General features: G+C 40.3%; 2 protein-coding genes across 2 annotated transcripts; one reads left to right on the top strand and one right to left on the bottom strand.

Moving 5' to 3' along the window:
* The first annotated feature begins 79 nt into the window (after nt 1-79).
* atg13 (ATG13 autophagy related 13 homolog (S. cerevisiae)) lies at nt 80-11,487 on the top strand. The gene is made up of 18 exons (XM_038292321.1): nt 80-251; nt 1,142-1,222; nt 1,625-1,705; nt 2,746-2,865; nt 2,965-3,011; nt 3,106-3,246; nt 3,327-3,367; nt 3,443-3,539; nt 3,610-3,717; nt 3,791-3,881; nt 4,018-4,116; nt 4,406-4,474; nt 5,441-5,535; nt 5,878-6,001; nt 6,134-6,208; nt 6,298-6,405; nt 10,513-10,641; nt 10,719-11,487. The coding sequence occupies exons 2-18, from the start codon at nt 1,154-1,156 to the stop codon at nt 10,794-10,796; spliced, it is 1,572 nt and encodes a 523-aa protein (XP_038148249.1). The 5' UTR covers nt 80-251; nt 1,142-1,153; the 3' UTR covers nt 10,797-11,487.
* A 1,229-nt stretch (nt 11,488-12,716) lies between these two features.
* Nucleotides 12,717-23,294, bottom strand: kpnb3 (karyopherin (importin) beta 3). Its single transcript, XM_038291169.1, has 26 exons — nt 23,136-23,294; nt 21,060-21,140; nt 20,388-20,580; nt 20,133-20,235; nt 19,959-20,055; nt 19,748-19,852; nt 19,448-19,570; nt 19,245-19,365; nt 19,087-19,174; nt 18,889-18,995; nt 18,667-18,791; nt 17,133-17,222; nt 16,852-17,025; nt 16,552-16,770; nt 16,382-16,465; nt 16,172-16,304; nt 15,977-16,098; nt 15,789-15,885; nt 15,510-15,682; nt 15,095-15,206; nt 14,885-14,940; nt 14,689-14,811; nt 14,383-14,602; nt 14,076-14,304; nt 13,705-13,846; nt 12,717-13,609 (listed from the first exon to the last, which is right to left on the bottom strand). The coding sequence occupies exons 1-26, from the start codon at nt 23,211-23,213 to the stop codon at nt 13,523-13,525; spliced, it is 3,282 nt and encodes a 1,093-aa protein (XP_038147097.1). The 5' UTR covers nt 23,214-23,294; the 3' UTR covers nt 12,717-13,522.
* Nucleotides 23,295-26,118: the final 2,824 nt, after the last annotated feature.

Raw genomic sequence — 26,118 nt, 5'->3', positions numbered from 1 at the left:
GTCCAATCACTGTTTAAGTTGTTAGGGTGAAGAAATAAATTATAAAAGATAGCAACGAAAATGCGAGTCGGTGACTGCTGCTACGTAAACACGTCGACATGGAGAAGATAAACAGAAAAGTGGCACAGCAGCTGCTGACGTTGTGTATATCCGAAACAGGCCTATAAATGTCTCCGGAAAATATACTTTCTGTCATGTAATTCATCTTATGTATATTAAATTGAACGTCAGTCGCTAACGAAACAACTAATGTAAGTTTTGCTGCTCTGAATGCTCCTTAAAGCCGTTAGTCAGGCAGTCAGCTAGCATTAGCCACATGCTAACGCTGTTTTTTAGCAGTTAGGTCTGTTAGGAAAAAAATCTGTGTTTATTTAAGGAAACCTCAGTTTTGTCCTTGATTTTTAAAACACACGCTCTGAGTTTTAAATGATTACGGTTGTTGTTTTTTCTACGTATAACCTTAATAATTATTCTGGTAATTTCTAGTAAGCAAAGAGGCCCCATTTGTTTTCTAGAACTAGTGGTTGTGTAAGGTTTTAAAGACAGTTGATGCTGTTATTCCAAATGTCCAACAAATTGATTCTGCATGACTTTAATTTAAAAATTCACTTAAAAAAAGATAAAAAAAAAAAAAAAACTAAATTAAATCAGTTTTAAGTCAGTGTTTGAATTTACATTATTTTAGTAGCAAAATAATTTAGCATCTCCTATAGTTATTCTGTTGATTGAAATTCTTGTTTGAATTAAGATCTTAATATTGCACACATGGTGGAAATATTGCAAAATGTTTTGAGTTTTTAAATTTTTTCAAAGCTTAGTTGCAAAAGGAATGTTTTTTTTTTTTTTTTTTTAACAGACTTTATTCATCCATGTATTTTTCACATATTTACCTGTTTTTTTTTTTTTTATATAAAATATTGAATCTGTTAGACGTCTTTAATAGCAATGCATATTTTTTGACTAGATCTGGTACAGAGGTAATAATCTAAAATAACCTTAATCTGTGCCTTTCTTGTATATTTAAATATTTTACAATTTGTTTACACAAAACCTTAAACTATGTGTACATTTACCAACATAAATGTATTGACATTAATTTATTAGAATAATTGAAGATAAGATATTTTTTTTGTGATTGCAGGGTTGTGACAACATGGACAGTGACCTGAGTCCACAGGATAAGAAAGACTTGGACAAGTTTATTAAGTTTTTTGCCTTAAAGGTAAGAGGTTTGCGTACAGCTTGTGTCTTTATTGTAATTTGTTGCTTAGGAATTAAGTTTTGTTTTGGATGAAGCTGCAGAAGGACGTATTTAAGTCTCCCACCTTTGTTATTTTTTTGGTTGTTTTGTTTTTTAAATAATCCATCCAATTCATCTCATCCTTTCAGCCATCTTTTCTGCTCATTTTAAAGGGATGCACCCACATCCCTCTCTACCAACCTCCTCTTGAAGGATCCATTATCTCATGAGCATAGTGGAGGGAGGAACACGAATGGAAGGGGAAAATCCAAATATTATTATTTCTGCTCAGCTCTTTCCTTATCCCCAACGACCTTGAATCTCCTACCGCTATTTTCTAATAAATTCACATTCTTTAATCTAATCCACTTCTTATATCTGCAGACTGTCCAGGTGATTGTCCAAGCTCGCCTCGGGGAGAAGATCTGCACTCGCTCCTCTTCATCACCCACCGGCTCAGACTGGGTAAAAACTAAATCGGAATTTTTAGTGTTTGTTCCTTTCATATACCGTAAATCCTCTAATATAGGCCCGGGCCTTTATTTCACTCAAGTGCATAGCGGTCCAGGCCTTTATTGGAAAGAGGCCAGAATTAGAGACAGGCCTCTATTGCTATTTGAGCAAAACAGACTACCAGTGGAATGAATAAAAATGAGATTTTGTGTCTATTTGAACCTATAAAACACTAGGTTCATTTATTGAAAAAGTACAGTTACCATGTCTCGCTTGGTTTGAAGTAAAAAAAAAAAAACAATCCTCCAATTCTGTTTAATCCTCCTCCTCTTCATCTCTCCCTTTAATCTCCTCATCACCCGCGCTCCTCCTCATGTTCTGCAGCGTGTCTGTTCTCTTCCTCGCGCAGACGGGCAGCAGTCAGGGCCTGTCGTCCAGCAGCGCAGGGCTGTGGTACTTGTATGTTACTTACTACCACAAGTATAATGTTGAGGTATGCCCAGAAAAAACGTTTATAGCCCCGGCCTGTATTAGAGACCGGCCATTATTTACCTCCTCTGACAGCGAGACCGGCCAATGTTAGAGTCCCGGCCGCTAATGGAATACAGGCCAATATTAGAGAATTTACGGTATTACTAACTTATTTAGGGCTGAAACAATTGGATTAATCAGGATCAATTGATTATTAAAATAATCTTCAACTAATTTAGTAATCTATTATTCATTAACTGGAATGAAAAGACTGTAAAACTATATCAAAGTTGTAATAAAATATGTAAAGATTTTGTATTTAAGATTTAAAAAAAATCTTTCGTCTGTCAGTATGCTCTATCCAGAACTCCTCAATTGGAAAGGTTTTAGTTTCACCTGGTTTTATTTTGTAAAAAACATATTTAACTTCTTTACTGGCTATCAAGTTATTAAACGACTAACCAAAAAAAAAAAAATAAATCACCAGATTGATTTGATTCGCAAAATAATCCTTAGTTACAGCACTAAACTTATTAATCTTATGATGTAAATGACTATTTCCTCCTCGACATTGTTCTCAGTTTAATTTGGCGATCAAAGACATCCCAGAGGTCACTCATGAGGCCAAGAAGGCGCTGGCCGGTCAGCTTCCTGGCATCGGCCGATCCATGTGCGTGGAGATCTCCCTGAAGACCTCAGAGGTAGATCGGCGGGTCGTTGTATTTTAAAAATCTGCTCATAACCAAAGAGGGGCGATGTTCCCACACTCATCTTTTCCTTCCCTTATCTTCGTCGCTCAGGGTGACTCTATGGAATTAGAAACGTGGTGCCTGGAGATGAATGAGAAGTAAGTCCATGTGGTGGATTTTTCCATTTTTGAGTATTTTAGATCCAATTAAGCTGCTTTTTTATGTTTAATTTCTATACTTTATGCATTGCAGGTGCGATAAGGACATTAAAGTGTCTTACACCGTCTATAACCGGCTGTCGGTTCTTCTGAAGTCTCTGCTGGCAATCACCAGGGTAACTCCTGCCTATAAGCTGTCCAGAAAGCAGGGCCACGATTACGTCATATTATACAGGTGCTCTGATCTGCGCTGCCAGTGACTGAATTGAGTCGTGTGACATAGAGATTTTTATCTAAAGGCTGTCTCCTGTGTAGGATCTACTTTGGGGAAGTCCAGCTGGGCGGATTAGGAGAAGGTAACTTCATTTCTACTCTGTATGATTAGGATTTAATCTATGATGGTTGGAAAGCTCTGCTATCTTTCCATGAAGGTTTCCAGACGGTGCGTGTCGGTGTTGTTGGTACTCCCGTCGGCACGGTCACACTGTCTTGCGCCTACCGCACCAACCTGGCGTTCATGTCCAGCAGGTAATTGATTGCAGGTTACTCTCAGTGCTTCATAAAGGGCAGCGGCTCATGGATGGATTTCCCTTTTCAGGCAGTTTGAAAGGTCGGCTCCCATTATGGGAATCATCGTGGATCACTTCGTGGATGCTCCCGGCGGCAATCCGCGCCCCATTAACATGGGGCAGCCCTGCAACTACAGGTGGGTTAATAGAAAGCCACGTTGGTGCAGTTAGCTTCAAGGACGGAGAATGATGCTTTCTGTTTGCATGCAGAGCCCCAGATGACGAAGACGGAGGAGCATTGGGAGTGCAGGACTCACAGGAGGTCTGCACCACCTCCTTCTCCACCTCCCCTCCCTCCCAGGTGAGAACACACACCCTTCTTCTTCCTCTCTGTCTCTTTATATTCTGCTGGTTATCATTTCACTCTCTTTTCAACTATTTTTGTTTCATTTCCCGTCTTTTTACTAAATCTATCTGTGCGTGTTGTACGGATTCAGTGTGTCTGCACACTGAGTCCATCCCCTTCCAAACTGTCCAAGCCCCTCCCGCTGGACAGTCTTCAGCTCCCATTGGCTCCAGGACTTGTCGCTCACAATGTGAGTCTATGTCGGTGTGTGTTTGCGTGAGAAACCTCTGCTCTTCTGCTCCTCGCTGTGTGTCCATCAGGATCTTCTCCATCTTTCTCAGTTAGTTTAATGCAAAGTTTGCATCCCTGTGGGTTTAGTTTGCTGTGTTTTTTTTATTTTTTTCCTTCACTATCACTTGTAGATACATAAAAAGCTCATAACGCTTGACCCACACCTTTCCATACCGCTTCAGCAGCTGCAGGAGCCTCAAAGTTTTTTAATTCTTTGTTAAATCCGGCTCTATTTTTTGTCTCTTTAGCTCTATGCCTCTAGGTTATCCTACCAACCGGCACCTGCAGGAGGAGCTACAGAGTTCAACACCAACCAGGTGAAGTACTTTTGATGTGTAAAACGTTCACTAGACCGATAACGAGACATGTTAAAGACGGATTAAATTAGTTTTTTTTAAGCATTTTTATATTTTCTCACAATATCAACAATCCAAACAGACATTTTTCACTTCAATCCAGCCAATATAACTAGTTTTATTAGATCACCTTTAAAAAAAAGAAAAAGATTTATATTTAAATCTTTAAAAAAAAAATATATTTAACAGATATCCACCATTGGTTAATGATACATTTGTAAAATCATTAAACAAAAAGGATTTCTTACCAGTCAAAAATATGAATAAATAGCTGTTAAATGTCAATTTAGTTTCTGAATTAATTAAAGAATTGACATCAAGTCCAGCTGATGAAATTTGTTAAGAGCCGGAAACAACCACTCCGACATTTCATACTTTAGGATTCAAAATGAAAGGAAAAAAGAGAATACATTTTTAATTGGTTGCTAATATGCTTTTTTTTTAATAATGTATAAAAAGGAATATTTTTCACACTTAGAAAAAGAAAAAATATATATACATCTGCAATAATGTATCACTTTATTTTGTGAAATAAAAAAAAAATTTTTTGACTAAAAATATTAGAGTTGCAATCATTACACAAACTTATTGTGTTAAAAGATAACTTATATTTCATATATCTATAATTGGGTTTGCAGATAATTTTGGGAAATTGTGTAAAAAAAAAAAATCTATTTCTTTTATAATTAGTTCATGTTTTTTGGAAATTCAATGCAAGTACTTAGAGGGGAAAATACTAAAACATGCCTTTGTTAGTATATCTATTGTTAAAAAATTAGCTATTTCTTCCTCATTTTTAGCCGAGGGGATGAAGAGACATCATCTTAAAACCACAAACCCTTATTTACTCAGATGCTCCTACAAAGAAGGGGAAGCAGTAAAGTCCGTCATTAAAACTCTAGGACCTGTGTTCGGCTTCCCTTTCAGGGTTTACATGCGGGGAAAGAAGTTGGGATGGTTCTGGCTCCTGGAGCAGATGTGCATCTGACTGTAGAAAACGCTCCCAACACACCCAGCAGCAGGTAGCTATCTGCCGACGTTCTTCACGTCGATTTGCTGAACAGTTTTTTGTCGTTCAAAGTATTTTTTCCAAAAACGTTAAATAATCCACTTGTTTTTGTTTCCAAGTTTAAAGACGTTACGCTTCCCCTCCAGGAAGCTTTTTCAAATCAAACTTTTTCAATGTTTTAATTGAAAAATCTTCCTGGAGGGAAAGCGAAACGTCTTTAAACTTGGAAATAAAGTCAAGTGCATTGTTTAACTTTTTTGGAATGACAATGACCTTGATGACTGAGAATTTTCACCCGCATATGAAAGTATATGGCTTGGAGAGAAAAAAAACATATTTTGGTGTTTTCTACCAGTGGCGATGAAGAGGGCTTGCTGCGGAGCGGCGAGGGGAGGAGCGTCTCTCCGTCGGACACAGTGGAGTCACTCAACGCGTTCACGAGGAAGGTCGGGGCTTTTGTGAACAAACCCAGCAATCAGGTAACTAATGATATAAACTTTCAATCTTTGATTTCAATTTTTTAACCTTTCAGCTTCTATTATTTTCCATTTGCTTTGAGAAGCTGTTAAATCAGCTTATTATATAGATCAAAGTCTGTATTTCCTCTGTAGATAACTGTGGGTTTGGATCTCCCGTTTGCTGCATTTGCTCCCCGTGGTCTGGATTCTGAGGAGAACGATCCAATGGTGAATTTGTGTTTCTCTTTATAACGTATCTTACTACGTCTGTTCTCTATAAAGCCTGACTAATCAGCGGTGTGTGGTTTTGCGCTCAGGTGAATCCTCCAGACTCTCCTCCCAGCCAGTCCCCCCTGCAGGCCAGTCTCCACTCCCAGGGCTCAGACGGCTCAGGACAGCAGGACGACTTCGTCATGGTCGACTTTGTAAGTGGCTCACGTCAATCCTTTCAGCCTAAACTCTTGAAAATTATGAAATCACTTTTATTATGTTAGGAAATATACAATATAATATATTGTTATTATGAGGTCAACAAAGGTGAAATTCCTTAAAATAAAACTCAAAAGGTAACATTAAATATAGACACTGTCACAGCCAAGAAAGAAAACTAGTATGGCTTTTAGCTTCATGCTAGTTGGCTTTATCCACCCAGCATCATCAATATTAACATCTTAATAATAATTATCATTGCAATCGTTTTAAAAATGTAATCATAGTGACTTAAAATAGCATCTTGATATAGATACATCCAATCATGGCTTTCAGCTAATGAAGGTTATAGCAGCAGAAAAAAAAAAAAAAAACCCAGTTGGAATTAAATAAACATGCCTCGACAAAAATGTATATTAATGGGATAAATTGTCAGATTAAATCATTCTTTTCATAATTGTAAAATCTATTTAATTACGGTATGAGCTGAAAATTTGGCTTGCATTTAGTTATTTTATACTTCCATTGCTACATTTAATATTTGTGTATTATTTATTCAAGTTTAGAGCTGTTAGTTTCATTTTGACTACTTGGGCGTTCAATAGCTAAAAGCTCCTGTCTCTATTCAAACAATCATGATTCACCTGCAGGCAATAAGTGTTGCCGTTTCTTACTTGTGTAACTGTGTAAGAGAGGGAAAGGGTAGTAAAAGAACCATGACTAATGTTGCTAATGCTACATCCACATGTATGCACAAGTCAAATTCTTGTGTGTACCATAACAAGAAAGGGTCCAAATAAGCTCTTAATTTTTATTCTTTAAAGATGATTTCAGAAGATTTCTTTATGTAAAATCTACAATTTTGATTTGTTTAAAGTCCTGCAATGTTCGACTCTTAATGCCGCTGTCAACAATCAGGGGCGTGCACACATAGACACTAGGTGGTGCTAAAGCACTAGGAAGTTTGCCCTTTATCAAAGAAAATGCCCTTTTGAAACTCGTTTTTTTTATTATTATTATTATTAATATTAATAAGATTTTACTGAGGTCGGTTTTGAAATGATCTTTTGAAAACCTAAGCCATTAAAAACGACTGAAACAATGCCCCGAAATGAGCCACCTACTTGCGCACAAACAACCCTCTCTCGCTTCCTTTGTCATGTGACCTCGCGTGGTCGCCCGCAGGGCATGCCAGATGCGCTGCATCATAGCAGTTCAGTAGGGTCTTCAGATAGCGGGTCGCTGACAGGCTGCTTCTCCCGTGCCCCATTAGCCAGGTAATATACAGATCAAGCTAAATCATTTTGTTGTGCATTAAAATGTCTCATTCAGCAGCACCAAACAAGCATTTTGCCGACTGGTCACCTGATAAACTACTCGTCTCCTTGTAAGATGCTATTTTACATCCATATTTGTATCTTAAGTGTATATATTAGTCTATTTTATTGCATGACGTATACCCACAGTTTTTAGATATTTTTATAATTTTATTTACCTATTCCATATTATATGTTTTATGTTGCACGATTGTACAACAAAAAATTCCTAGTTTGTGAACTCCTTCACTAACAATGGCAATAAACCTGATTCTGATAGTTTTACACTGTAGCCCAAGTCAATGACAGATAACGTGAGGACGACCACATAGGCTACAAATAATTTAGGTAGAGTTTGCAATTGCAAATACGGAAGAGGATTAGGGCCACTGAAAAAAAAAAAAAAAGTTAACTGATTTTTACATTTTATTTCAGTTTAGTATGGGAAAAAAGTCAGAATGCTGACTTTAATCTCAGAATTCTGTTGTATAGGTTTTGTTAGGCAACATAAATTAACACATTTTGGTCTCTTTACTGTCTTAATTGTATATTGATTTAGTAATTGCAGTGCAATGCAGAGAAAGGAGGGTTAATCGTATTGAAAAATCTTAAAAGCTGTTCACATTTTATTTTTAAGTGGTTTGTGCAGCAGGTATTAAAATAGCTATTATTTTGTAGGTTACCATAAGTCATATCCACGTGACAAGACTTCCAGTCATGTTGCCCATTATTTAAACTAATGTGGCATATTTGTTAAAGCTATTATTATTATTATTATTATTATCATTATTATTATCATTATTATCGTCATGATGGTTATTATTATTATATTGTAGCCAGTCACAGCAGGGAAGCTCTATACCATCAACATCTACCAGGACAGGAGATGAGGAAGAGTTCAGGGAAGACACAGAGACAGAAAAAGACCAGGATGAGGGAGAACAGATGGGTGAGGGAAAACAGGGAGATGAGCCAGATGAAAGAAGTATGCTTTAGTCTGTTCTGTTGGTGATGTGACTTTTTTTCATTGAAAAATCACGTTTAGAGAATGTTACAAATAAAAGTCAAATTTCATTCAACATGCGTGTATTTTTTTTATAATTAAGTGTTCCACGTGCGCTAAAAAGTGCCCTCCCCCCCCTCCTGAGCACCTGCCCCCCAAAATGTCTGTGCACGCCTCTGTCAACAATGGCTCTTCTCAAAGCAACTAGAAGCTTTAACTTACGATTGTATGCTGGTGAAGATTCTGAGTCATCCAGATCATAGTCATTCCAAAAAATTTAAAACTATCCAGTGGACTTCATTTCCGAGTTTGAAGACGTTTCGCTTCCCATCCAGGACGTTTTTTCCATTCAAAATGTCAGAAATAGCATTGAGTTTGAGGCTTTGTAGAGTGGACCGAACTCTAGTGAGACTTAGGAAACTTCTTCGTTAGGAAAGTTCTTCGTTAGCCTGCAATACCGAATACTGGTCTACGCATCTGAAAGGGGTTCGTTAGGGGGAATTATTGGCCTGGCTAAACAGGTGAGATGTTCTGGTCCCCTGTATGGGGGTTACTCTATTTAAGGTTGTTTTTTCTTTAACATAAATGGCTTCCTTCACACCCCTTTCAAACCACCCGTCTTCTTTGTCCAAACTGTGAACATTCCGGTCCTCAAAAGAATGTCCTTTGTCCTTAACCTCTATAAACCCACCGTTTTAAAGCGTTTACAAATAACTCAGAATGCAAGAAAATTACACTGGTAAAATGTTTACCAATATAGACATATTAGACATCGTTGGAAAGCTTTGATTCTCCACAATTTAACCACCTTGTTCTTTTTATGGACATAGCGAGCACCAAAGAACAATTATAGCAGCATGTAGAAATGTAGCATGACCTAGCAGCCACAACAAGCAAGCATGTCTTTATTACTGCTGTTCAAAAAAAGTTATTTTCAAGAATAAAAAAACATCTTTGAGTCATGTTTGAACTGATGCAGCTTGGGTGTTTTACTCATCCAATTTTCATGTATATATTCATAAACTGTAAGGTGTTATCTTTCAAATAACATATCAGACATGTAATTTGGGCTTACAGTTCCTAAGTTGTTTGCTTTTCCATTTGGGTTTGTAAAATAGATGAATTTCACAGAAATGAGGTGGATATTAAGAGGTTAAGGTGTAAAATGGACAGCAGAGTCTGGAGGAGGTAGCTCTTCTGCGTTGGTGTTTTGGTATTAAAAAACATGCGCACAAATCCCTATGAAAAGTAACAGGATATCATCTAAATGAAGGAGCAGAGCCTCCAAACATCTAAATGTAAATTTTCAGGATGCTTGAGTGATGCATTCAGGAGCATTAATGAAAACTGAACTTTCAGCCAACTAGACTCAGAATGATGCCTTAAAACAAATCAGATCTCCCTTCAGCTTCTAGCAGAGCATCAAAACATCAGACCAGTCAGTTTTTTCGGCAAAGCTGACAGTTTTTCATTTTTTACATCCTTAAAAACTATATTGTCATATTTAACTCCTTGACTAACACCGTGCTTGTAAGGAAACTCGTTTTTGCATGAAATTATTCAGAAAATGTGTGTTTTTGTATTTACATAACCTTTGGCGACTCCTCAGTACCGACAGTAGCTGCAGTAATCAATTCTCCATAATATCTACATGTAGAGAAACTCGTAAAGACAAATTACATAAGAAAATTAAAGGTATGGTGGAGGAAATTCTTTTGCAGGATGGATCATGAAAAGTGACTCACCATGAACATGTTTTTGTTATGAATCATCTCTGTGTGCAGCGTCCAGCTTTCTCTAAAGACGACCTGTTGCCGATGGATCTGGGCACCTTCTACAGAGAGTTTCAGAACCCCCCACAGCTGGCCAGCCTCTCTCTGCACACCAGCTCCCAGTCGATGGCTGACGACCTGGTAAACATACCTTCCCATGTCCTTTTTCCCCTTTCGCATTTATTTCAGAGAACTGATAAGATTTTATTCCTTTGCAGGATTCTCTGCCGGAGAAACTGCGCGTCTATGAGAAAAACATTGACGAATTTGACGCTTTTGTGGACATGCTTCAGTAGGATGAATGAAGGAAAACTTGGACTAAAAGTTGAATTAATCAGAGGAATGGAGGGAAAATCTCTTTGTTGTGAGAATTAGTTAAAAGCTTTTGTGTCTAAACACATCCCACCAGTTCACTTATAGTCACCTTCACTGTAAATACTGTAATATCTGGAGACACTGGCTCACATACTTGGCTGTCTGGTCTGCTAGAGGCAATCTATGTTGCATAAATCTGCTCTGGTAGTCAAAAGATCAAGACTCAGCAGGTTGTAAAGCCCACATCATGGATCTCGCCATCCTTTCTGCAAACTAGTATATCAGATATATAACTTGTAACCCTCTAGAAAGATTCTTGAAGAGTTTTGTGTTCCCAGCTGGTTTTGGGGAGACGTCCACTGTGATTTTTACCAGATAGTCCCAGATGCATTAGCAGCAGATTCTCTGAGCTCATCCCACATGTTAGACTGCAGAAGCTAAGCTCAATTGAAGGCCCTCACTTTAAATACAACCGCCCTGAAGCTCTGATTAATCCCAGCTTGTTGCATCTGTAATAAATGAATGACTACTACAACACTTTGATGTATATTGTGTGAAATATGTAAAAAGGAGAAATCATTTCCAGCTATCCACATAAATTCAAGGCAGAGGTTGGTTTAAAGCTTTAAAGCATTTTGTCGATGTCGGAATAAAGCATGGCTGCTCTGTTTACCGTGTGTCTTTTTGATTTTGGTTTTCATTTGGCAGGGGACTGTTTGAAGGTGGTCCTAATATAGCATTTGTTTCCAACCTTAAAATTTGTATTTAATTTCTTTAAGTGGACAAAACGGCTAGAGATCCATCCATTTTCTGTCACACTTATCCCAGACAGGGTTGCGAGGGGTGCTGGTACCCGTCTCCAGGCAAGAGGCGGGGTATACGCGGAACAGGTTGCCAGTCCATTGCAGGGCAACGCTGAAACAATTCACACATCTAAGGAGAATTTTAGAGAAGCCAATTAACCCAACAGTCACGGTTTTGGACCATGGGAGGAAGCCAGAGTACCTGGAGAGAACCCATGCATACACCGGGAAAACATGCAAACTCCATCCAGAAAAACCCTGGGCCTTATTGAACCCAGAACCTCCTTGCTGCAAGGCCAGCTAGAAAATCTATTTAAATTAAATGGTTAAATCCTTTATAGGGCACTCGTTGAAATACCTTGAAAATCAAAACTTCAAGCCAATAGTGTTATTGGAAATCAAGACGAGACCTTATTACCTTTGTAACATTCAAAAATATACAAACCTGCCCGAATATAATAAAAGTGCTTCTATAAGAATTATATATCATTTGTAAGGGGGATGTAAATGAGCTAAACCGGTGACTTCCTCTATGAAAGCCTTGTGTTTGGAAGGCTAGACTTCCAATCACAATTTAAAAAGCTGAAAAAATGTGAAACCCGGTCATAAATTGTAATTTTTAAGGTCAATGTATTAGAATTAAAAATGTTTACCATTCCAGTATTTTAGCAACAGATGCACTATTAACCACAAGTTATGCTAAACCTTTTACACTGCAATTTTGTATTTATCATAAAGTACACAAAGAATATTACTACTAAAACTTTGCAGTTCAAGTTAATATATTTGGGAATTATTTAAGATAAAATACCTTTTCCTTCCAGTTAAATATTTTTTGCTTTATCAGCATCAGATGTGATGACCGAGTGATAAATGTATTCATCAGCTGTGGCTTGAGATCAAAGAGTGTCAAGTTGCTGCTCCTTCCTTTTATTACCCATTATTTTAAAAAAATGCCCTGCAATAATTTACAGACCACACAAGAAAGGGATTCAAAAAAGAAAAGTTAACCATTTATAGATATTCAGAAGGGGAAAACATTTTAAGTCTCCATCCAGACTGTACAGCATTTTGCAGGATTTTAAATAAAACTCAATCTCAGAAGTCCTCAATGTAATTTTATTTGTAGTATTTCATTTCACATCTGCAGGACTGCAAAGGGTAAGAACCAGAAGAATCGGGAGTTAAGGTCACGCTCTTTTTTTTGGAATAAACATTCAACATGTTTCAACGTGTTAACCAGCTACAGAACGAGTCTCTAATGAACCAACCCATCTCTCCGCTGCTACCTGAAGGGTCTCAGAACCATTCCAACTTCCTGGGAAGGCAATTAAAGGAAAGTGAATTGATAGAGCTTCTCCCTGACAATGAGGATGTAAATAACCATTTGTACGTTTTCAAATATATCCTGTCAACTGCGGGTGGAAAAAAAAAAAAAAAAAGAAAATTCACAGGAGTTAGGCAGTGGTTGCCCTGTGTGCATTTCCATCTCGTTCAGCAGCTCAGTTCAAAATAATGTCCTGCCACCCCCCCCCCACACTTCTAGAGTCCAATTAATTGCGTAACTTTGAGTAGATTGACAGGTCGGGGAACGACTCGGAAGAAAACATCCAGATAAAGACGAGGGCGACTTGTCCTTAAGTGCAGGATGAAAGTCTTTATTTGTGGCCAATGTCCTCCATTGACGAGATCTAACCTGCTCCCCTCAAGTTAGCTGAGCTTCGGTTTTCTATGTTAGTCAGGCGACGATGAAGGCGGGTCTGGAATCCATACACACTACAGAGCAGGAAGGAGGACAGGGAGTGTATGGAAGAGATCCTGGAGATCTATGTTTCTTCATGAGGATTTGGAGATAAGGGAGAAAAAAAAAACGAAAAAGAAAAACTGGATGAGGGTCCAAAAGTTCAGGCAGCGTTTAGTAGGTCCTGGATGGCTTTCTGCTGCGTCTCATTTAGGGCGGAAACACACTGCGTCCATAATCCTGCCGACACCTGCAGGGAACGGAGATCATGATGCACGCTTTCAACTTTACAGCCCGTAACCCCCGACCCCAGAAAACAGGTTTAACGGCGTGGTTCCTGCTTACCTGTACTTGACGGATGACGTTTGCGAGGCGTTTGCTGCAGGCGTCTTCGGTTTTAACCGACTCGTTTGCGACGCCGTCTGCTATGATGAGGAAGATTTTAGGAAGGTTGGAGTTTTCTGGCCCCAAGACAATCGGGTTGTTGCTGTGGAGAGCAGAAATACAAAGGTTGGTCTAGTAACCTAAAACGTTCTACCAAATATTATCCCTTGGAGGCCATTTCAAAGGACAGATGCAGATGTGGGCAGTTGGTCAGGATTAACCCAAAGGATCAAATGAAATCACTGACAATAGGGACAGATGGAAGAAATGAGGCCAGAAACCGAAAGAATGGTTAAAACTTTGGAGATTGATAATAAATGATCACATCCTACCTCTCTATGAGGTCGCACAGGAAGTCAAATGTGTGGACGGCCTCTTCCTTGTCCTCTTTGAGCGGCAGCCAGCTGAGCCAGTGAGGAAGGACCTCGCTGCCGTTCACGCACTCTGGCCGAAACCTCATCAGCTTTCCTACAGCAGAGATGCAGTTCTCTGTGGCGTTGACGTTCTCCTTAGACCGAGAGTCGGCTGCTTGGATGACGCCGACCAGCAGGGGGAGTGCCTCTGCAACAACGTACCAAAGACATATTTAACTTCAAAAACAATAAGAGGGTAAATTTTAGGATGGGTTTAGCTTCCTACCTGTGCAGAAAGGGCGATAATTGTCTCCACCATACTGAGCCATGACGCCGACGCCATAAGCAGCCGCCTGCCGAACCTCAGGGCTCGTGTCGCAAAGCGACTGAAGCATCGGCCGCAGGAAGTACTCTGCATATTTGAAAGAGGAGGGGCTGCAGTGCTCTATCACGTCGTCAAAGATGCACAGACCCCACTGCCTGTCGGCCCACGGCCTGTTGGGACACTAAAGCCATACGGAGCCTGTCAGTAACTAAAAGCAGAGGTTTAGATCAGTTACCGTGGCAACAAAAATAAGACGGAAGCACTTACAATTAGCTGGACGATGAGCTGCAGCAGCTGCTCAAACCAAGGCAGAACCTTTTCTTTATAACTACTGAACACGGAGTGCAGGATGTCCGACACTTTGGTCAGGATGTAGACGTCATTCTCATCCTAAATAGAAACCAGAGGAGGCAATGAAAACAAATATAAAAAAGATCCAAATCTGAAGAAAACGTTTACCAACCTCATCCTGTAGAGTTTCCTCCACCTGCTCATCATAATCTTCATCTTGTCTTTTGGCTGCAAAGGAACAATCATTGTTCAATAAATTATATAAAACCCAACTGTTCAGTTTCTCTACTCATCTGAATCTGGGAATACATCTTAAACAGACTGGAAATTATATAAAAAAAAAAGTTGAAAAAAAGAAAACAAAAAGGGAAAGCAGCCTCACCTTGTCTGAGCTCCTGGTTTTTAAAGTGCTCTTCCAGTTTGGCTTTTAGGATGCCGCCCAGTTCCTCGAAATGCTCGTTATTCAAACAGTCGTCTCCCATCAGCTCCACGCACTGAAACCAGAGCAACAGCCATTAAACACCAAGCACCTTCACAGGAAGTCATTAGTGCACATTTCCACTTGGAGAATTACAAACGGACGCAGGAAGCAAACTCATTGAGCACCCAACCAGCACAGAGTGATCCAAACATTTCCTTCCAACCAGTAAAGCTTTACTCTCAGCTGTTATGGTTTAAAACCCGCACACGCTCCACCAGCCAGTTTATTAGAGTAAATATATTTTTAAACTTTCTGGTACATTTATAAAAGTCCTCTTTGAAGTTTTTATTTTTATTTTGGTGGAATAGAGACCAACCTTGGCGAAAGAATGCATGATTTCTGAAAGGACGTCCGAGTCGGGCTCCGTACCGATGGCCTTGATCAGAGCGTCGCACATGAAGTGCCACATCTGGGTGAGGTACTCAGGCCCTCGCACCCGAGCGCACTCCAGGAGCAGAGGCATGGATTCAGCCGCAGCCACTCGCACACGTTACACAGTTAAAGAAAAAACCTACAGATTTTAAAGCTAGGCTTCAATTTCAAGGAGCATAAAATATTAAATGACAGAGTTATGTGTGATAAATATAAAGGATATCATCATGAAAGTAGAACTTGAGCAGAGGAACCATCAGCTTCACCACCTGCTCTGTATATTCCACAAATCCCTCTTTCAGCTCTTTGGCGTAGCACACCTAAAAAAATAAATAAAAAAACTTTTACCAACAGAACTTAAAAAAATAAATCAAGGGTGGTGCAGAAATAATGAGTGGAAACCATGCTCACCAACATCTGGCAGGCAGTGGCCTTCTCCTCCAGGCCGGCCGTCTTTATTCCAAAGCTTTGTTGATCTCCCAGGTTCACAAACTCCCATCCTTCATCCTCGGATATGTTCTCCATGTCCTGGGCTACAGTGAATGGATTTATAGTTTTTAAATCTGCGATCTCTACCATGCTTCTCTAAGATGTTTAGTCACTTACTGTCGAGGAGAGCCACCTCAGGCTTGATGGAGGCCGTTTTCATTAAGGGGCCCATCACCACAGGAAGGTACTGCTGAAACTCCTTCCCAAGGATCTTGCACATCCGGGCCCAGGCGGATATCATGTAGGAGATCTGGAGACAACCGAAACCCATTAGGAGGCTAAAACCCTCCAACAAATGTTAGAAATTGAGTTATTAAAGCCTCTCACCTGAGGATCGTCATCCTCCAGGTCATTGAAGTCCGTCTGAGTTTTAAGGAGCAGCTGCATCACCGCAGAGGCATCTGGCATGAACTAAAAAACGGCCACAAAAAAAAAAATCAGATTGTCTGAAGCTGGAAGGAAAGAAGCATTTCTGCACATCCAGGCCTCAAACAAACCTTCTCCTTGCCCACAGCCAGACCAATCAGACTGATGCACTCGATGGTTTTCCCTCGCAGCAGACGAAGCTCTTTCTGCACGGCGTTCTCCACGATGTGCTTTAGTGAGGGCATGAACAGGTCGTAGTACGGCACAAACTTCTCCTCAGCCGTGTCGGCCACAGAGGCGATGGACGTCACCACCTGTTCCAGGACCAGTTTGGTACCCTTCTGGATCAGCTAATGAAGAGAAACGCACTGTGAGGGCTTCCGGAGTCAAACATTTTGACCAGATCCCTGCTCGGTCAGAGGAGACCTTACCTCCTGCAGCTTGGCCACCATGATGACATGAAGGTGCTGCACCAGGCTGTCCAGGTAAGGAATGAGCAGTGATTTGGGGCAGTCTTCTGTGAAATTAATGAGAGCAGCAGCAGCGTGGGCCTGCACTCTAGGGTTAGTCTGATCCTCCATCGTCTGGAGCAGGGCTGAGATCACCTGACAGAAACAACTTCAACTTAAAAGCAAGCACTGGATGATGATTATTCAGTAAAAATACACATTTTACACCCTTTATGTATAAATATTTGCTTCTTCTAAGATACCTTATCATGAAACTTCTTCTGGAAGGTTGGAGCGAAGTCTGTGGCCATTTGTCCAATAGCGTTACAGGCAGCATAACGGACCCTCGGATGCTGAGTAGAGAGGGAAGCAGCCAAACTTAAAAACAGGATGTAATGCATCATTTTGTTTTGCCTTAATAAACTATAATAAATCAAATTAGAACTACGGTAGCCTTCATTCTGCCGTTTTTCTGCTAACATTTTCTCCAGAAATGCTCCTTAATAATGAAAAACCATTCAGGTCAATTTTACTACAACTAACATCCAAACATGTCTTAAAGAATTTCCCAAGTTTCCTGTATGCAAAACAGGCCCTCATCATTATACTGCCTCTATCAGGCTTCACTTCTACACATCTTCCCTAAAAATCCTCCATCATTGTCACCAGACAGCTCAGTGCCTAAAAACCGGTTAGACGCTTGTGTTCAAGCGGTTCCCAGTCTGGTAACAACCAAATTGTTAACAACCAAACCCAAATGTTATATTGGCATTGACCAAAACCTTGCAGATGAAATCTACATTCTACTTGCTTGTGTGAATGGGCATGCTAGCTGCAACTCTATTCCAGCTTGTGCTGTTGCAAGGTTGCAAACCAAATTTAAGTGTATTAGCGCCACCTGAAGGCTGAGCAGGAGTTTTAATAAATATCAATTAGATTGCAAATTTAATTGGCCAGCCCTAGTAACAACAAAAATAATAATCCAATATTAGATGCTGTGACCGAGTTAAACAGACTAGATGCCAAACCTTCCTTACCTACAGCCAGCTTCTTTTTTTCCCCACCTTCCATTACTGGAAAAACTGATTAATCCAGGTGTGTCTGACCTCAGTAACCATGACAGCATTAGCCAGACACACCTGGATTAATCAGTTTTACCAGTAATGAAAGACAGGAAACAAAAGAGTGTATTTGGGCATATAGTCCACTAAAAGTGACCTTTGGCTGAATTAGTTTAAATAAATGTATGAACCAAGGCCAAGTTTTTCTATCATACTAGCATATAACTACATATAATGTAGTATAATTTATTTTGGTACAACCAAAATAAAAGCCTCAAAAAGACTATCAAGAATGCCTCGAGCAGTTACAGGTGCAAATTTCCAACAATCACTTAGCACACATGTACAGCTCCAAGTGTTAGCAAGTTCTCCCTGCATGCAGAGGGATTCTCTCTAGGTACAAATACTTCCTCCCACACTCAAAAACATGACTTTTACTGATGTCTCAAATTGCCCTTAGGTGTGAGCGTATGGGATGGAAACGCACCTACAATGCACAAATGCTTTTATATGTACTGAAATAAATCCCACAGCATTATTTAATAAAGTCATTATAATATATATTACTGAATTATTTTCCACCTCCATTACTATAGAAACCCACTGTTTATTTTTATGGTTGAGCAATATTACAATTAGACTTCAGCTGAAATTTAAACAAAAACCAATGCAAGAGCAGAGACTAGAAGGAGAGCTATTAACCGTTAGCTCATGGTAAACATAAGCCGCTGCTTACAGGATCAGAGCAGAACAGGAGAACAAAGCTGACAATCTCTTGGAGAATGGCCTCCATCTGCTGATGGCATCCTTCACCGATGGCAGACAGAGCCATCAGACCAGCGTGACGGTATTTCCAGTCAGCTGTAAGCAGAGGGAAATAAATTCATAGGCTTCTATTTTTAATAGATTAGAATATAGAATTGGAAAAAAAAAATCTAGAATGAGCGGATTTACTTACGATTCTGCAGCATCTGCATTATGTGCTGTTTGATCATTGGCAAAATTATCTTCCCTCCCAACCCGCAGGCAATTCTGTCCAGAGCGCTTTCCCCAGCTACAGCATTACTGATGAAAGAAGAAAATTTCAGAAATGAGCCTTTTAAGTTGCTTCCAGAGGAAGAAAAGACAGGTGGAAGAGGAAGCAGCTGCAGTCTACCTATCAAAGTCATCATCCTCCAGCTCATCAGCCATTGCCCATTCATCATCATCTTCTAGATCTACCATCATTGCCAGTATCTGGGGAACTGAGATGAAAGATTTTAGTGACAAGAAAACAAAGGAGCCCAGCCTCCAGCCCGTTAAACCCATCCTCACCGCTCTCAGCTACGATAGCAGTGTGCTTCCTCAGCATGGCCGCCGCCGTTTCCGATAACGTGACGATGACTTCCAATGCCAGCTGCCTCTGCATGTTAGTCAAGTTTGTGTCGGCGCAGATCTGAGGGGACAGGACACGCGTGTTTTAGGCAGTGGCTACAGAGAAGACATAGATGGGATTTTTACCCCACATCAGAACACACCTTCAGGCAGAGCTGCAGGGTTGTTTCCAGGTTGGGTCGAAGGTACTTCGGTGCCGTGTCTGCAATCTCCACCAAAGACTTCAGGACAGAGTCGTCTCCCTGATAGCACGACTCATTCACCGCCTGATCACAGGAACAGAGAAGCAGATCATCAGGCTGGGTAAATACACAATAAATCTGCAGCAAGTGCATCTATGAAACAAAATTATTCCAGCATACACTGCATCCACTGAGTCCTGCTCTATTACGGATGCTAAATATGAAGTGAAGGTGCCATTCAGTGACAGTTTAACATCCTACCTGCAGGATTCCAGGCAGCAAGTCGGCAAAATGCTTCAGCAGAGCAGTGTTGCCTTCGTTGGATAGAACAAATGATGCTGCAGCTCGAGCTGCAAGGGTTCGAATCTAAAGATGCAAACAAACACCCAAAAATGTTTATATTATTATTGATAAACACAGCGAGGTAGCAGAAACCTGGTATGATCATTTCTAATTTTATTTATTTTTTTACATGTGGGTTTGCTTGGTCCTGCATGCACTGGACAAGCATGCGCTTGATGACATCTAGATAGTGCTGCTGCTGGTTTCCAAAGATTCCCGGAAAGTTCCTAAAGCAAAGGGAAGACAGTCGACAGTTAGACGCTGGAACGGCCATGTTGGAGCAGCTCATGGAGCTGGAACTCACCAGAATATGTGAAGGGCAGCTTCCCGCAGACCGACATTGTCGGAGTTCACAGAGTCGAACAGGAACTTGAGCACTTCGGGCCACTGGTTATTCCCATCATCATCTGAAGTTAAAGACGGAGCATAAATGCCAAAAATTAACATGCCAATTCCCATCAGGCATAACATCACATCCAAAGACCAGAAAAAAATCTTTACATCCTGCTATTTAATTCATATGGTTTATTTTAGCTACAGGGTTGAAGCTAGATTTTACCGATGAGGTTGCGGCAGAGCTCGGCTGCGATGTCGCAGACCTTCTTGCGAATGTTTTGCGACGTCTCCTGCTGGATGCTGGTCAGTAGCTCTGTCTTGATGGCCGTCTGCATTTCCACCGTCAAACCTGGGTAGATTTCCTCAAAGGAGGATGACAGCAGTCGCCGCAGTAACACTGCTGCCATCTGTCTGACCTGAGGAGATAAAAACAAACTTAATGGGCCAGAAAATGACCAATTCCTCCATATCTGGGCTAGAAATACAAGCTTGGGACTTTGGTAATCAAACTGTAGGAAAAATGATGAAAATCTTAAAAGCAGCATCACTTTTCTAGCACTTCACTCCCTGCTCCCATTTCTGAAGTCTAAAAATATCAGCCTTGAGGTAAAGGAAAAAGGAGGAAGCACTAGGGCCAGAGCAGCTGGTGGAATCAGAGTAAACTTAACCAAATGGCAACACGATGACTCATGAAGACGAGCTTCTTTCACTCTGTGGTGAGGTCCCACATGTGACAACTAGATTATTGAAATGCCATTAGTGTTGCAACTCTTCAAACGGGCAAAACTTCCCCCTCCAAGTAGTCTATTAACAACGTTTAGGGGAATGCAAAAACACACCGCTTTGGACGGAAAGAATTCAAAGTGTCGGTATCTAATGTATGTAATGTACACACCTCATCGGTAGCCGATGGATCTCTGACAGCCTGCAGCAGGAATGTTATTTTGTTCTGGCCTGGGATTGTGTCATAGGTTTCCTGCAAAGGGAAAAAAAGAAAAGCACAATGAAAAATGACATTTCGTCCAACTCAAGGCTTAAAAAGAACAAATATATACGTATAACTTAATCTCAGCTGTTTCTTTACATTAACACATCGACATGCATGGCACCTTTATGCAGCAGGCTCTGCTAAGGCAGACTCCTAACAAGTTTTAAACTTGCTTCCCATTAGGAGAAGCCTAATGAGAACAGAATGCATTCATATTCTGTTGCAGATTCAAATTCAGGTCAGATCTTTAATTCGTTTTAAATATTTATTGCTGTTCTTTATAACAGGCACACTTCAATCAATTTTTTTTGTAATCATTAGCCTGAAGAATGAAACAGCACACCTATATTTCTATTTATGAAGACAATGGGGACTAACTTAACTCTGATCATCTGTTTAGAATACCTCTTTTTTTCCCCTTAAACTTGCTAGAGCTGCTTTAATTGTTTCATCTGATTTACATTTGAACTTTTACTCTCAATATTAAATAAACAAATGGGAAATAAATCCAAAGTGATGTATTGTTCTTTTAAGATGACGTGGTAAGATATGAGACAAGCTTAAGGATAACGCAATCACCTTTATCTGATTTTTAAAATAATCATTGAATCAACCATTAGCATTAAAAGGCAGCCTCATCTGACTCACCTCTGGCTGTACCAGGGTGAATATTTTTGCATAACAAAGCACATGTGAATGCCCCAGTGTTGAAACAAAAGCAAATGGGATTTTCAACAGCAATGTTGGGTTTTCATGCACATAAACAACTTGCAATCCTAGTAAGAAACTCGATTTGTTGTTGCCAAACAAGTTTACTAACTTGATGTCCAATGAAGATGCCAAATGTGGCATCAACTTGTCTCCTAGCATGCAGAGCATTAAACAGCTACTGCTGCAGGTTAGTTGGCTGAAACAATCTCCATCATAATGTTAATTTTGTAAAAGGTAAACATGTGATGTCTCTTACATTTCACTATCCCTCATATATTAATTACTCCACAAAAATGGGAACAGATGCATTCAACACAAATTTTAAGAGTTGGTTTGCAGCTTTAAAACGAGTTTATCACTTCAACACATGGATCAGTTCCGATTAGGGTGTGCAAGACAGAGAGGGGGGGGAAGAGATGTTTCAATCCAGGATGAATACCAATGAGCTTAGTGTCGCGGCAGACAGGCTGTGCTTTATAAAGGAAAACGCTGACTCCCAGTGACGGGAGAGGGTGTGAGTGATAAGATTCAACCACCCCATCCAAAAAGTTGGGACCAGGGAGGGGAAACATAACAATGCTTTGCCGCGGTAGAGGCTCATAGTGGGGGGGGGGCACAAATCCTCAAGCTGAAACGACTCTTTTACCGCCAATAGTAGCAAGACAATGAGATCAAGCTATTACCTACGCCTGAAACTTCACTATTATTTGGAATAAATATATACACACACACCTCCTAGGCCGTTGCCTATTAACTACCATCAAATAATGCCATTTCAGTCACCAGCCTATCATTATAATATTCTTTTGTTTACTTGTAGTGCACCATGACAGCGCTATTTTAACTTATAGCTCCACACATAGCTGAGTTTCCCTGCTTAGTTCTCCAAGTAATGCGCTAAGGAGCTAACTGAAGCTAGCTAGTGGAGAGATAGCCGCTTAGCTCCACGCTACTTCCTGTCAGCTGGAGATTTCAGATTAGGACCAGAGAAACGGGTTCCCTTCACTTTCCCCAACGACGCTTCATAGCGCCAAAAAGACAGACAGAAACGCGCCTCAAAAGACACCGCGTCTCAAGGGTCTTTTTTTATGTCTACGGTAACTACGCAACACGGTGGTAGTTAGCCATTAGCTGGCCGTTAGTCGGGTTCGTAGCGCACGTGGGCTATAGAGTCTGACGCGAGAGCTGCCAGCGCGCGGCCAACCTCTACTGCTATCGGCGGCTAGCTTGTTTTCTATCCTCTATTAGTATAAAAATGATGGGTTTCCTCACCTCTGCCTGTTTCCTGACATTGTTGTCAGGGTTCATAAGGTTCCCCAGGAGGAGGTAGAACTGCTGCTGCTCCGCCATTGCGGTGGTATCCCCCCCAAAAAAAGACCAGCCGGATGGAGAAGCAGCGAAATGAACCCGGCAGACCCTGCTTTAGACCCACAATTTAGCGAGCACGTCATTGGCTAACGTATCAGTTCCAGTCACCGCCTATTGGACAATGCCCGAGCTTTAGGCGAACGCTATTGGCTGATGGAGAGTGCTTGCTGTTATTGTCCAATGCGACGCTGAGCTGTGAATCCATTCCTTGTATTGGCTAGGAAGGCGCTGTCAAAACGCGGGAGTTTATTACATCAACGTAGGGAGGAGAAACATTTGGGGAAATGTCCCCAGGACTCTTACAAGTTATACAATATGAGACAACGGAAATGGAAGAATGCCCGGAGCAAAAGCAAAACATGAAACGGTTTACACTAGATTCAATCAATGTATAGCTTTGAAATTCTGACTTTTTTTTAAGACACACAACTCTTTATTTTAATGAGTTATTGATCTCCAGACTTTAACTTTCTGACTGATAACTTGAGATATAAATATTTTTCCTTGTTACCTTAATAATGCGGCACTATAACTGCAATATATGTCCAATTAATATTTAACTCCCTGTGCAATAATCCTGTGAAATATATATAAATGCACCTTTTCCTCCTTTTGGTACCTTCTTTTGATTATTAAGCCGATGTGACAAGTGAAATTCTCCACTGTGAGATCAATAAAGTCTATTTTATCTTATCTCAATTAGTGCTGCACAGATGCCATTTTTTGGGCCCAATTTGGCCTGGCTGTGCAGTATCCACCACTACAGACACCATCTGTTTGAAATTGATGTGTTTGTGTATATATGAAGAACTGCATACTACTTGGATGTAAAATAAATGCCATCATGGTTTTGTCAAGCTGCTTTCTACCTTTGTGAAGCAAGAAAAAGACTAAAGCAAAGGGAATCCAGTAGAACATTTTATTCCCTACCTGGAATGGGTGACAATAGTTGAATAAAATAGTATCGGTGCCCTATTTGTTGGTACTCGCCCATACCGATACCACCATTTTAGTGCTGGATCGGGGCCCCTCCCGATACTGGTATCGGTGCAACACTAATCTTAAGTATTTTCTGCACTATACTAGTAACTTCTGCAGCAAGTCAGCTAAACAGGTTACCACCAACCCTGCATAATTTACTTAAAATGTAAAAATGCATCATTGAGGACTTTAATGGCTTCTTCCTCACTAATATGGGGTTCCATTTGTGTCAAAAATAAGCAGATGTAAAATGTCTAGATGTTGTGCTGTTGTTGCATATGTGTTGTCTGCATATGTATAAGTTGCACATGTATTTGTTGCATATGTAGATGCTGCATATGTAGATGCTGCATATGTCTATAATGCATATGTCTATGTTGCATATTTAGATGCTGCACATGTCTATTTGTGTCAAAAATAAGCAGATGTAAAATGTCTAGATGTTGTGCTGTTGTTGCATATGTGTTGTCTGCATATGTATAAGTTGCACATGTATTTGTTGCATATGTAGATGCTGCATATGTAGATGCTGCATATGTCTATAATGCATATGTCTATGTTGCATATGTAGATGCTGCACATGTCAATAATGCATATGTCTATGTTGCATATGTAGATGCTGCACATGTCAATAATGCATATGTCTATGTTGCATATGTAGATGCTGCATATGTCTATAATGCATATGTCTATGTTGCATATGTAGATGCTACATATGTCTATAATGCATATGTCTATGTTGCATATGTAGATGCTGCATCGGTTAATGCCTTTGTTCTCAGCCATTGGTTCATGTCGTTGGTCCATGTCGTTGGTCCTTGTCGTTGGTCCTTGTCGTTGGTCTTTGATGCCTGTTCCCCTTTGCCATTACAAAAAATGGAAGTAGATTTTTTTTTGTGTTTATTAGAAATTACTGAAAGGCTGTCCTTTCATTATCAATAGCTCCAAAATGTTTAGATTTCGGTGAATCTATTTTAATCTTATTTACTTCAGGCATTGATTAGGAAGACAAAGGGGGAGGAGGGGTGGGGGGGGTGCAAGTTCAAAGAGCGACGGGATAATAATGTGGGGGGAGACAGGTAAATTTATAGGCTTAAAACTTTAAAATAACTCCAAGGGACCCTGCATCTATCCTGCGAATAAATGTGTGCTCACACTGGCAGAATTCAAAGTGCTTTAGATGGTATCTAGTGTCTGGATCACCGGGGTTTTCAATCGCGGCTCATCCAACCGAACATTTTTTCCGACACTAGGGGGCGTAATAGGCACGCTGATAATACATATCCTTTGAGGACATTTAAAATTATCAAAACGCCACCAGTAATTCATAAAAAGGTTAACTCAAATAATAGGCCTTCATAGTAATGCATTTTGATGTTTAAAGTGATCAAAATGCCATCCTTTTTTATTCAGAGGCCCTGGGGTATGGAGGACCAGTCCACTCAGCAGCCTTCCACTTCACTTTGATAGCTGATATTTTGATTGCTTGATAAAAATTTACTTTTAAATTTTAAGTTTTAAAAACAAGATAATAGGCAATTCCACTAAAGTTAACACGCAGTACAAAGACATACCATAAATGTACTTCAATAAGTAAAATTATTTCAAAAAGAGAGGTTAGCTAGTTAGAGGTTAGCTAGTTAGAGTTAGAGGTTAACTCGGACGGATCAAAGAATGGCGAAACCAGGCAATGGAAATACGACTATGACTACAGAATGCTTTTGTGGCAAAGTGTGCAAAAACCCACGTGGTCTGAAGATCCACCAGACCAAACTGAGATGTGTGCAGACGGAGCAAGTGTCACAGCGCGCCGGGATCCCCCCTGGTGAGACGCAGGAGGAGCTAGGCCTGGAGCCAAACCATAGTGCCCAGAACCTCCAAGTGGTACAAGCCCCAAACCCACACA

The sequence above is a fragment of the Cyprinodon tularosa genome, unplaced genomic scaffold (assembly GCF_016077235.1).
Source record: "Cyprinodon tularosa strain WSP-4 unplaced genomic scaffold, ASM1607723v1 ctg1, whole genome shotgun sequence".
Lineage (NCBI taxonomy): Eukaryota > Metazoa > Chordata > Actinopteri > Cyprinodontiformes > Cyprinodontidae > Cyprinodon > Cyprinodon tularosa.
This window is presented reverse-complemented; position numbering and strand designations above follow the sequence as displayed.